The 13,001-nt window shown below is 44.5% G+C and overlaps 1 protein-coding gene across 1 annotated transcript in view; it reads right to left on the bottom strand.

Moving 5' to 3' along the window:
- Positions 1-13,001, bottom strand: part of LOC134356961 (protein transport protein Sec61 subunit alpha-like 1) — a 36,466-nt gene that overhangs the window by 4,155 nt on the left and 19,310 nt on the right. Inside the window, exons 7-11 of the mRNA XM_063068242.1 lie at positions 12,658-12,811; positions 4,399-4,559; positions 2,600-2,797; positions 659-850; positions 368-444 (exon numbers count right to left, since the gene is read on the bottom strand). Of these exons, the coding sequence (XP_062924312.1) occupies positions 368-444; positions 659-850; positions 2,600-2,797; positions 4,399-4,559; positions 12,658-12,811 (782 nt within the window). The remainder of the gene's footprint in view (positions 1-367; positions 445-658; positions 851-2,599; positions 2,798-4,398; positions 4,560-12,657; positions 12,812-13,001) is intronic.

Raw genomic sequence — 13,001 nt, 5'->3', positions numbered from 1 at the left:
ACAATCAATTGCAGCAGGGCTGTGTTAGACACCATATTGCATTGTCTCCACTCTCCATCTCCATAAAGGGAGCCAGGATTGGAGTGGGAACTGAACCATATCGGATTGATTCTGAGAACGTGCTTCCATTCTGGCAGGCCTGGTTTGTAGCAAGCTGCCCAGCAGGTACAGTGGCTAACATGACCCAGTAAAAAACGTTTCATTCTACTGCTCTGCTGTTGTTCTTGCCCATGCATATGTAACAGTACTCATGTCATCACTTAACAGCAGAGGGACACTGGATTAGGTCAAGGAATACTGAGGAATCTCAGCAGAGATATCCAACTATAAGATCTGATGTCAATGTGGCTGGCAGTTAATAACTCACCTGTTAAGCTCATGGACCATTGAGGTCTCACGGTGCCCTCTCATCACCATCTGCTGTTCTTTTAGTTGCTTGGCAACCTATATTTGAACAAGAAATGGCCAATTTTAGAAAGATTTTGGAAACAGCTTCAAGCCCTCCATCAGTGAAGCTACCAGGGTTACTCAAATGTAGATGAAGTAGCATAGATTATAGTTAACTTTAAAATCAATAGATTAGATAATAAAAATAATGAAAAATAGCAGCTCAAATCCCTCAAATAGGAAGTTAGTTTCAACTTCTCAAAATACTTACGTCCTTGGCAGAAGAACCAGATACTTCAATCCAGGTTTTGGAGAAGAAAGCACAGGAACCCAACATGAAGACGATGTAGATCACAGCATGCACAGGGTCATCCAGCACGGAGCCGAATGACTCAGGAGGAGACAGGTAATAGCAGAGACCACCAACAGGATACGCACGTGCCGGACCACCACCTGTGTTATCCTTCAAAGGGAAGAGCAAGTGTTATACACAAATGACAAAGATATCAAACCCCTCAGATCTTGAATCTAGTCCAGCGCACTGTGTAATGAATAGATCTGAATAAATAGTACGCAAGGCAAGCTTTTCACTGTTTCTGACAATGTGATCTTGTGGGTTTCCTCCAGGTGCTCCAATTTCCTCCCACAGTCGAAAGGTTAAATGGTCACTGAATTGTTCAGTGAATAGGCTAGGATGTGCCTCGAAGGATTGGAAGGGCATATTCCACACTTTATCCCAATAAATAAACAAACCTTCCTTCTCACCTTAAATTTATGCCCTCTAGTTTTAGGCTCCCCTACCCTGAAGAAAGAACTGTGACAACCTAACTTGTTATTCACCTCATGATTTTATGATCCCCTTAAGTTACCCTTTATCCTCCTTTGATTTCCATGGAAATCAGTCTCTCCTGATAACTCAAGCCCACTGCTCCAGGTACCATCTTGTTAATTTTTCATGGACTCTCAAGAACATTTAGAGTCACAGTAAGATACAAGTGTGGCCCTTCAGCCCACCGAGATAGCATCAACCACCCATTTCCACTAATTCTGTACTCACTTTTAAAATTTTAAAACACATGCTCCTCATATTCCCATATATACCTCTCCCGGATTCTACCATTTGTCCACACGCTAAGGGCAATTTACCATGGCCATCTACAATCAGTAATGTTTCCCTGGTGTGCTATCCTGAGGAGGCGTCTCTACAAAAGGAGGTGTAAGGTGCTCCTTCCCTCCTCTAGCCTGCAGATCACCCTTGGACAAGGTGTAGCACCTGCTTAGCCCCCCGATCAGGGTCACATGAAACCATGGGAGCAGGTGGTGGATGGTCATATGAGCAGCTGGTACACATCACAAGTCCTGGTTATGTGACCGACACTAGGCAGACAATCTATCTCTGAAGAGCAATGATCATGGCTGGGGGGGCAGGGTGGGGGGTCATGCATCTTGTAAAGACAAGGCAGCAATGGCAAACAACTTCTGTAGAAAACTTTGCCAAGAACAATCATGGTCAGAGACCGTGATCGCCCGTGTCAACAGATACAGCACATAATGATGGTGATGGTGTGTGCTACCCAACAGTCATCATTTAAGGCATCAAATCACCATCACTTGTTTGTGGGAGATTGCTATCTGCAAATCGGCTATGCTGTCCTAAACTATAGTAATGGAAAAGCTTTAAAATTGATTCACTGAGAAGCAATGGATGTCGCCAGAAGTGGGGGTGAGGAGGCGGATAAAACACTGGTGTTTAAGAGGCTCTTTCACAGGCAAATGAATGTGCAGGAAATAGAGGGATACGTACAGCCAGAAGGGATTAAGTGTTATTTACTTAATTATTTCAGCACAACATTGTGGGCCAAAGGGTCAGTCCCTGCACTGTCCAATTTTCTAATCTACCGAGCTGCAGACCTTTGGGATGCGAGGGGTAACCAGGGCACCAGAGGAAATGCCACACCACAGGGAGCACTCAGGGTCAGGACCGAGAAGAACTGCACCTGATACCAGGAGCACCTTCAGCACTCCAATACTGATCTGGCTCATTCTCCGTGTACAATATATTTCTAACACTTCTAGCAAATGTCAGATCTCTCCTTTAAGGAGAATGCACCTGTCTAATATAATACACTAATATAAAATGTAGAAATGCCTCTAGGTACAATCACAGAATCCACATTTACAACTTGCTGCCCACTGAAGAGCTTCGACTTACAGACCAGGTGCCCAGCAGGTTGACCAGGAAATTGCCACTGAATCTGGTAGACAACATTTGGGAGATGACGTAGAGGTTGGAGACCAGGGCAGACTGAAGGATGATAGGAATGTTCGACGTGTAGAAAAGCTTGATGGGATAGGTATTGTATTGTCCACGGTAGCGGGCAGACTTGATTGGCAGATCCACTCTGAAGCCCTGCAAGCCAATACGGATTTAGTTAGAGATACAGCACTGCACCAGGCCATTCATGCCCAATGAGGCCTCATTACCCAATTAACCTACTAACCCTCATGTCTTTTTGGAATATGGGAAGAAAGCAAAGAACCCAGAGGAAACCCTTGCAGTCATGGGGAGAACGTACAAACTCCTTACAGACAGCGGTGGGAATGGAACTCCAATCACTGGCACGTTACACAATTACTAAAAATTTACTAGGAATCAGTGTCATTTGACGCCGAGACCAGCAATGATAAAAAGGACTGAAAACACCAGTAACAGGTTAGAACAGCAGTACTCTGGTACATTAAGTATAGAAAATGTTCTGAGACACTGGGGACAAATGGAATCTCAAAATTCAGCAATACTTGGGTTTATATATCTCTGCACAACTTGATTCAATCACTGCCTTCCTGAAAACAAAACCTATCTGCAGAGAGAAATCAACAGCAGAAATAGTTGATTAATAGTTTGTGTTCTCAGTCAGCTCTGACATTAATTCTGTGAGACCGGGGTCTCTGTCCTCCGAAGCCTTTAAACCAACTATGTGAATTACTTTGTCCCAGTAAATGTTTGAACATTCAGAGGTGGCGCACACCGTAGTATATAATTCAAAGGAACTATTTGTCAACCCAAAATATTGAAATAAACAATGTCACCACAATGAATGAAATCGTATTGCATCACCTACCATTGATCTTAAGATTGTAAAGGTTCCTTAAGGTTGTCATAGCCAAAGGAGGTAATGGGGATAAGCTCCCACGACCTATTAAATGCTCCCAATGGTGTGCATCTCAAATAGCCTCTGACAACCAAGTCCAGCTTCTGGCCTTCACGTGTGGCTTAGCTACTTAAGCTTCATGGAACAGTTTCTACTGACAGAAGAGGCAAAGGCGGGTTACTGGCACCTTAAAACCAGTCTCTTTGGGTTGTTGGGGTTCGTCAGCCGTGGTTGGCAGCTCATCTACAGACTTCCAGTGCCTTGCGGCTTTACTGATTCATAGTAAACCTTTGGGAACAAACCCCAAGGGAGAAATCCAGAGCTGGAATCCCTAAGGCAGCCCTCCGTGACTGTCCAGAGATCCCTGCAACGCTGCTGGTGCCAAACTATATCAGTCTCTGCCGTTCCTTTAGATTCATCAGCTGTATGGAGAGGGGGAGTCTGCTGCATGGGGAACAGCTTGCTCTCCATATCGTACTGTCTCGACTTGGGCACTGCTTGCGTATCCTGTAGACAGCTAGGTCATCACAAAATACAATGTCTTTCCTTTAGATAGAGATGAAGAGGAATTTCTTTAGCCAGGGGGTGATAAACGGTGGAATTCATTGCCACAGATGTTTGGAGGCCAAATAACTGGGTATATTTATAGAAGTTGATAGGTTCTTTGTTATCATGGGTGTCTAAGGTTACAGGAGAATGGAGTTGATCAGCCATGATCAAATGACAGAGTTGATTCAATGAGCCAAGTGACCTAATTCAGCTCCTATATCTTATGGTCTTATAACATTAACTAGTGTGGGCATAGACCAGAAAGACAAGCAACTAGTTAATTTATGTTTGACAGCAGCAGTCAACTCACCTGAAAGTATATCACTACAGCAAAGACGAAGATGGTTGCAATGAGGTTCATGAGGTTTGGCAGGTTCTGACGGTAAAAGGCTTCACGAAGAGCACGGACTTTGTCCTGTCGCGTGGCCAGGAGATGGAAGAGGGCAATGATTGACCCCTCAAATTCAGTCCCTATTGACATTAAAAACAGATCACGAACAATACATTAAAAGACTGACAATACTGACAGACACAACCCTCCCCACCATCAAGGACCTCGTGAAGAGATGGTACCTCAAGAAGTGGCATCCATAATTAAGGATCCTCAACATCTGGGACATGCCACCTTCTCATGACTACCACTGGGGAGGAAGTACAGGAACATGAAGACCGGCACTCAATTTGGGAACAGCTTCTTCACCTCTACCAACAGATTTCCAAATGATCCATAAACACTATCTCATCTTTTTTTGCACTATTTCTGTAACTTATGGCAATTTTGTGTCTTTGCACTGTATTGCTGCTGCAAAACATAGAAACATAGAAAATAGGTGCAGGAGTAGGCCATTCGGCCCTTCGAGCCTGCACCGCCATTTATTATGATCATGGCTGATCATCCAACTCAGAACCCAGCCTTCCCTCCATACCCCCTGAACCCTGTAGCCACAAGGGCCATATCTAACTCCCTCTTAAACATAGCCAATGAACTGGCCTCAACAGTTTGCTGTGGCAGAGAATTCCACAGATTCACCACTCTCTGTGTGAAGAAGTTTTTCCTAATCTCAGTCCTAAAAGGCTTCCCCTCTATCCTCAAACTGTGACCCCTCGTTCTGGACCTCCCCAACATCGGGAACAATCTTCCCGCATCTAGCCTGTCCAATCCCTTTAGGATCTTATACGTTTCAATCAGATCCCCCCTCAATCTTCTAAATTCCAACGAGTACAAGCCCAGTTCATCCAGTCTTTCTTCATATGAAAGACCTGCCATCCCAGGAATCAATCTGGTGAACCTTCTTTGTACTCCCTCTATGGCAAAGATGTCTTTCCTCAGATTAGGGGACCAAAACTGCACACAATACTCTAGGTGTGGTCTCACCAAGGCCTTGTACAACTGCAGTAGTACCTCCCTGCTCCCGTACTCGAATCCTCTCACTATAAATGCCAGCATACCGTTCGCCTTTTTCACCGCCTGCTGTACCTGCATGCCCACTTTCAATGACTGGTGTATAATGACACCCAGGTCTCGTTGCACCTCCCCTTTTCATAATCGGCCACCATTCAGATAATAATCTGTTTTCCTATTTTTGCCACCAAAGTGGATAACTTCACATTTATCCACATTAAATTGCATCTGCCATGAGTTTGCCCACTCACCCAACCTATCCAAGTCACCCTGCATCCTCTTAGCATCCTCCTCACTGCTAACACTGCCACCCAGCTTCGTGTCATCCGCAAACTTGGAGATGCTGCATTTAATTCCCTCATCCAAGTCATTAATATATATTGTAAACAACTGGGGTCCCAGCACTGAGCCTTGCGGTACCCCACTAGTCACCGCCTGCCATTCTGAAAAGGTCCCGTTTATTCCCACTCTTTGCTTCCTGTCTGCTAACCAATTCTCCACCCACACCAATACCTTACCCCCAATACCGTGTGCTTTAAGTTTGCACACTAATCTCCTGTGTGGGACCTTGTCAAAAGCCTTTTGAAAATCCAAATATACCACAGCCACTGGTTCTCCCCTATCTACTCTACTAGTTACATCCTCAAAAAATTCTATGAGATTCGTCAGACATGATTTTCCTTTCACAAATCCATGCTGACTTTGTCCGATCATTTCACCGCTTTCCAAATGTGCTGTTATCACATCCTTGATAACTGACTCCAGCAGTTTCCCCACCACCGACGTTAGGCTAACCGGCCTATAATTCCCCGGTTTCTCTCTCCCTCCTTTTTTAAAAAGTGGGGTTACATTAGCCACCTTCCAATCCTCAGGAACTAGTCCAGAATCTAACGAGTTTTGAAAAATTATCACTAATGCATCCACTATTTCTTGGGCTACTTCCTTAAGCACTCTGGGATGCAGACCATCTGGCCCTGGGGATTTATCTGCCTTCAATCCCTTCAATTTACCTAACACCACTTCCCTACTAACATGTATTTCACTCAGTTCCTCCATCTCACTGGACCCTCTGTCCCTTACTATTTCTGGAAGATTATTTATGTCCTCCTTAGTGAAGACAGAACCAAAGTAATTATTCAATTGGTCTGCCATGTCCTTGCTCCCCATAATCAATTCACCTGTTTCTGTCTGCAGGGGACCTACATTTGTCTTTATCAGTCTTTTCCTTTTTACATATCTATAAAAGCTTTTACAGTCCGTTTTTATGTTCTCTGCCAGTTTTCTCTCATAATCTTTTTTCCCCTTCCTAATTAAGCCCTTTGTCCTCCTCTGCTGAACTCTGAATTTCTCCCAGTCCTCAGGTGAGCCACTTTCTCTGGCTAATTTGTATGCTACTTCTTTGGAATTGATACTATCCCTAATTTCTCTTGTCAGCCACGGGTGCACTACCTTCCTTGATTTATTCTTTTGCCAAACTGGGATGAACAATTGTTGTAGTTCATCCATGCAACCTTTAAATGCTTGCCATTGCATATCCACCGTCAATCCTTTAAGTGTCATTTGCCAGTCTACCTTAGCTAATTCACGTCTCATACCTTCAAAGTTACCCCTCTTTAAGTTCAGAACCCTTGTTTCTGAATTAACTATGTCATCCTCCATGTTAATGAAGAATTCCACCATATTATGGTCACTCTTACCCAAGGGGCCTCTCACGACAAGATCGCTAATTAACCCTTCCTCATTGCTCAAAACCCAGTCCAGAATAGCCTGCTCTCTAGTTGGTTCCTCGACATGTTGGTTCAAAAAACCATCCCGCATACATTCCAAGAAATCCTCTTCCTCAGCACCTTTACCAATTTGGTTCACCCAGTCTACATGTAGATTGAAGTCACCCATTATAACTGCTGTTCCTTTATTGCACACATTTCTAATTTCCTGTTTAATACCATCTCCGACCTCACTACTACTGTTAGGTGGCCTGTACACAACTCCCACCAGCGTCTTCTGCCCCTTAGTGTTACGCAGCTCTACCCATATCGATTCCACATCTTCCCGGCTTATGTCCTTCCTTTCTATTGCGTTAATCTTTTTAACCAGCAACGCCACCCCACCTCCCCTTCCTTCATGTCTATCCCTCCTGAATATTGAATATCCCTGAACGTTGAGCTCCCATCCCTGGTCACCCTGGAGCCATGTCTCTGTGATCCCAACTATATCATAATCATTAATAACAATCTGCACTTCCAATTCATCCACCTTATTACGAATGCTCCTTGCATTGACACATAAAGCCTTCAGGCGCTCTTTTACAACTCTCTTAGCCCTTTTTAATGCTTGCCCTGGATTTGTCGGCCTGCCACTTTTACTTTTCTCCTTTGTACTTTTTGCTTCTACGCTCACTTTACACCCCTCTGTCTCTCTGCACTGGTTCCCATCCCTCTGTTGTGAACTAACCTCCTCACGCCTAGCCTCTTTAATTTGATTCCCACCCCCCAACCATTCTAGTTTAAAGTCACCTCAGTAGCCCCTGCTAATCTCCCTGCCAGGATATTGGTCCCCCTAGGATTCAAGTGTAACCCGTCCTTTTTGTACAGGTCACGCCTGCACCAAAAGAGGTCCCAATGATCCAAAAACTTGAATCCCTGCCCCCTGCTCCAATCCCTCAGCCACGCATTTATCCTCCACCTCATCGCATTCCTACTCTCACTGTCGCGTGGCACAGGCAGTAATCCCGAGATTACTACCTTTGCGGTCCTTTTTCTCAACTCCCTTCCTAGCTCCCTATATTCTTCTTTCAGGACCTCATCCCTTTTCCTACCTATGTCATTGGTACCTATATGTACCACGACCTCTGGCTCCTCACCCTCCCACTTCAGGATATCTTGGACACGATCAGAAATATCCCGGACCCTGGCACCAGGGAGGCAAACTACCATCCGAGTCTCTGGACTGTGTCCACAGAATCGCCTATCTGACCCCCTTACTATCGAGTCCCCTATTACTATTGCCCTCCTCTTCCTTTCCCTACCCTTCTGAGCTACAGGGCCAGACTCTGTGCCGGAGGCATGGCCACTGTCGCTTCCCCCGGGTAAGCTGTCCCCACCAACAGTACTCAAACAGGAGTACCTGTTGTTAAGGGGCACAGCCGCCGGAGTACTCCCCATCACCTGCCTTTTCCCCTTCCCCCTCCTAACCGTGACCCACTTGTCTGCCTCCCGTGGCCCCGGCGTGACCACCTGCCTTCCACTCCTCTCTATCACCTCCTCGCTCTCCCTGACCAGACGAAGGTCATCGAGCTGCAGCTCCAGTTCCGTAACGCGGTCCCTTAGGAGCTGCATCTCGATGCATTTGGCATCGTACATTCGTACATCATTTAAGTCAGTGATAATAAATCTGATTGATATTAAAATTATCCCGCTATTTGTACTGGAACATGACAGAGGACAGTCACCACATTCTAGCCAAGCTCAGGGCAGAAGCAGAAAAGGGACCAGGTATAAAACTGCATCACATCATTCTGAAAGTCTGTTCGTGGGTTCTCCAGTTAAAGATACAAGATTACACAAGTTACAGTTCTGTGTCAAAGTCCAAGGTATCCTAGATAAGCTTAAATGGCATCAGATGGTAAGGCCTCCACAGAGCCCTGATCTCAACATCGAGGCCATCCAGTGAAGACTGAAGCAACCAAGACAAAGTCTCCTGAAGAACTGCATCAAGTTCTCCAAGATTCATGGAACACCTTACCAGCCTATTTTATTCTAAAACTACACAATAATGCACCTAAGAGAACTGATGCAGTTTTAAAGGTAAAAGGACACTTAAAGGATTGACGGTGGATATGCAATGGCAAGCATTTAAAGGTTGCATGGATGAACTACAATTGTTCATCCCAGTTTGGCAAAAGAATAAATCAAGGAAGGTAGTGCACCCGTGGCTGACAAGAGAAATTAGGGATAGTATCAATTCCAAAGAAGTAGCATACAAATTAGCCAGAGAAAGTGGCTCACCTGAGGACTGGGAGAAATTCAGAGTTCAGCAGAGGAGGACAAAGGGCTTAATTAGGAAGGGGAAAAAAGATTATGAGAGAACACTGGCAGGGAACATAAAAACGGACTGTAAAAGCTTTTATACATATGTAAAAAGGAAAAGACTGGTAAAGACAAATGTAGGTCCCCTGCAGACAGAAACAGGTGAATTGATTATGGGGAGCAAGGACATGGCAGACCAATTGAATAATTACTTTGGTTCTGTCTTCACTAAGGAGGACATAAATAATCTTCCAGAAATAGTAGGGGACAGAGGGTCCAGTGAGATGGAGGGACTGAGCGAAATACATGTTAGTAGGGAAGTGGTGTTAGGTAAATTGAAGGGATTGAAGGCAGATAAATCCCCAGGGCCAGATGGTCTGCATCCTAGAGTGCTTAAGGAAGTAGCCCAAGAAATAGTGGATGCATTAGTGATAATTTTTCAAAACTCGTTAAATTCTGGACTAGTTCCTGAGGATTGGAGGGTGGCTAATGTAACCCCACTTTTTAAAAAAGGAGGGAGAGAGAAACCGGGGAATCTATAGACCGGTTAGCCTAACGTCGGTGGTGGGGAAACTGCTGGAGTCAGTTATCAAAGATGTGATAACAGCACATTTGGAAAGCGGTGAAATGATCGGACAAAGTCAGCATGGATTTGTGAAAGGAAAATCATGTCTGACGAATCTCATGGAATTTTTTGAGGATGTAACTAGTAGAGTGGATAGGGGAGAACCAGTGGATGTGGTATATTTGGATTTTCAAAAGGCTTTTGACATGGTCCCACACAGGAGATTAGTGTGCAAACTTAAAGCACACGGTATTGGGGGTAAGGTATTGATGTGGATGGAGAATTGGTTAGCAGACAGGAAGCAAAGAGTGGGAATAAACGGGACCTTTTCAGAATGGCAGGCGGTGACTAGTGGGGTACCACAAGGCTCAGTGCTGGGACCCCAGTTGTTTACAATATATATTAATGACTTGGATGAGGGAATTAAATGCAGCATCTCCAAGTTCGCGGATGACACGAAGCTGGGTGGCAGTTTTAGCTGTGATGAGGATGCTAAGAGGATGCAGGGTGACTTGGATAGGTTGGGTGAGTGGACAAATTCATGGCAGATGCAATTTAATGTGGATAAATGTGAAGTTATCCACTTTGGTGGCAAAAATAGGAAAACATATTATTATCTGAATGGTGGCCGATTAGGAAAAGGGGAGGTGCAACGAGACCTGGGTGTCATTATACACCAGTCATTGAAAGTGGGCATGCAGGTACAGCAGGCGGTGAAAAAGGCGAATGGTATGCTGGCATTTATAGCGAGAGGATTCGAGTACAGGAGCAGGGAGGTACTACTGCAGTTGTACAAGGCCTTGGTGAGACCACACCTGGAGTATTGTGTGCAGTTTTGGTCCCCTAATCTGAGGAAAGACATCCTTGCCATAGAGGGAGTACAACTAAGGTTCACCAGATTGATTCCTGGGATGGCAGGACTTTCATATGAAGAAAGACTGGATGAACTAGGCTTGTACTCGTTGGAATTTAGAAGATTGAGGGGGGATCTGATTGAAACGTATAAAATCCTAAAGGGATTGGACAGGCTAGATGCAGGAAGATTGTTCCCGATGTTGGAGAAGTCCAGAACGAGGGGTCACAGTTTAAGGATAGAGGGGAAGCCCTTCTTCACACAGAGAGTGGTGAATCTGTGGAATTCTCTGCCACAGGAAACTGTTGAGGCCAGTTCATTGGCTATATTTAAGAGGGAGTTAGATATGGCCCTTGTGGCTACGGGGATCAGGGGGTATGGAGGGAAGGCTGGGGCGGGGTTCTGAGTTGGATGATCACCCATGATCATAATAAATGGCGGTGCAGGCTCGAAGGGCCGAATGGCCTACTCCTGCACCTATTTTCTATGTTTCTATAAAGGTGGTCACACCAAATATTGATTTGACTTAGTTTTTAAAAAAACTTTTAATGTCCTTTTATAGTACATTTTTTGATAAAAGCTTTTCATTATTTTTGAAAGCATCTTTGCTTTACAGAATTTTTTTTTTAAAAACACACATGCTTAGGACATTTGCACGCGACTATACGTGTATAGAAAAGCCATACGACTGACAGCTTTTGTACAGATGGTTGTATTTCCTTAAAATTTAAGTCATCATATTCTTATAAAAAATCAAACTCTATTCAGCATACTGAATTTTTGGCATATTCATGCGTCAGGCATGTAACTACGTTCCTTTAATAGAGCATCACTAATTTTGCTCTTTGTCTGCATCCAATGGTGGAAACTGGTGACAGCAAAGTGTTAAGAAAGCCCAGAGTAAGAAAATCTCCCCATGCCTCAGTGCATAGGATATAATGACCAGTCAAGCCCCTGGGGAAAATATTTGTCCATTTGTTTGCCTCTCCATCTCTAAAGGGCCACTTCTGGAGCTTTTGCTAACTCGTATCCCTGCACCACAGCCACAAGGTAATATTACAGCTAAATCAAACCTTGGTTAGACCACACTTGTGCGAACTGTGCTCTGTTCCGGTCACATTAGTGTAAGGACACGGAAACATTAGAGGGTGCAGAGAATGCTGCCTGGATTAGAGAGCGTGACTTATGAGAAAAAGCTGAGCTAGTTAGGGCTTTTCTCTTTGAAGAGGGGCGACTTGACAGAGATGTACAAGATTATAAGAGGCACAGATTGAGTGGACAGCCAACACCTTCCCCCCCTCCCCCCTCCCCAGTGCGATAATGAACAATATTGGAGGACATCCTTTTAAGGTGAGTGAAGAAATGTTTAGGGGAGATGTCAGAGGTAGGTTTTAAATACAGCGTGGCAAGTGTCTTCAATGCACTGCCAGAAGTGGTGGTAGAGACAGATACATTTAAGAGACTCTTAAATAGGCACATGGATGAAAGAAAAATGAAGGGTTTGGCCTATGTAGGAGGAAAGGGTTAGATTGATCTTAGTGTAGGTTGAAAAGCCCATAGTGTTCTATTTCTCTAATATGTATCCTTTCTCAATCGCCTCTTCTCTGAGAAATAAACCTTTCACTACTTGTTAAATCACAGCTAAAATCTCTTCTGCAAAACTGTGGCAACATTAGTGATGGATTGTTGCATTGTCATACAGGGACTGACTTTCCACCTACCTCTACCAGTGTTCACTGTAGTAGGACTGAAAGCTTTCCATACGATGGTCTCACAGATGTTGGTGGCGATGAAGAGGGAAATGCCAGAGCCCAGGCCATAACCCTTCTGCAGCAGCTCATCCAGCAGCAGGACGATCAGACCCGCGACAAACAACTGTACAGAGGAGTTTATAAACCCTGGTGAAACTCTGCTTGGAAAAAGCAGTACAGCTGTAGCACTTCAGTCTTAAGCTGCTACCATTTTCCAGCGTAAAGTGCTTCTAGTTTCATTTGTCACAAGCACATCGAAACTTACAGTGAAATGCACCATTAGAGTCAACGACCAACAAGTCAAGGATGTTCCG

Source organism: Mobula hypostoma, chromosome 15 (assembly GCF_963921235.1).
Source record: "Mobula hypostoma chromosome 15, sMobHyp1.1, whole genome shotgun sequence".
Classification (NCBI taxonomy): Eukaryota; Metazoa; Chordata; class Chondrichthyes; order Myliobatiformes; family Myliobatidae; genus Mobula; species Mobula hypostoma.
The sequence above is the reverse complement of the archived record's forward strand: the minus strand, read 5'-3'. Positions and strand labels throughout refer to the sequence as shown.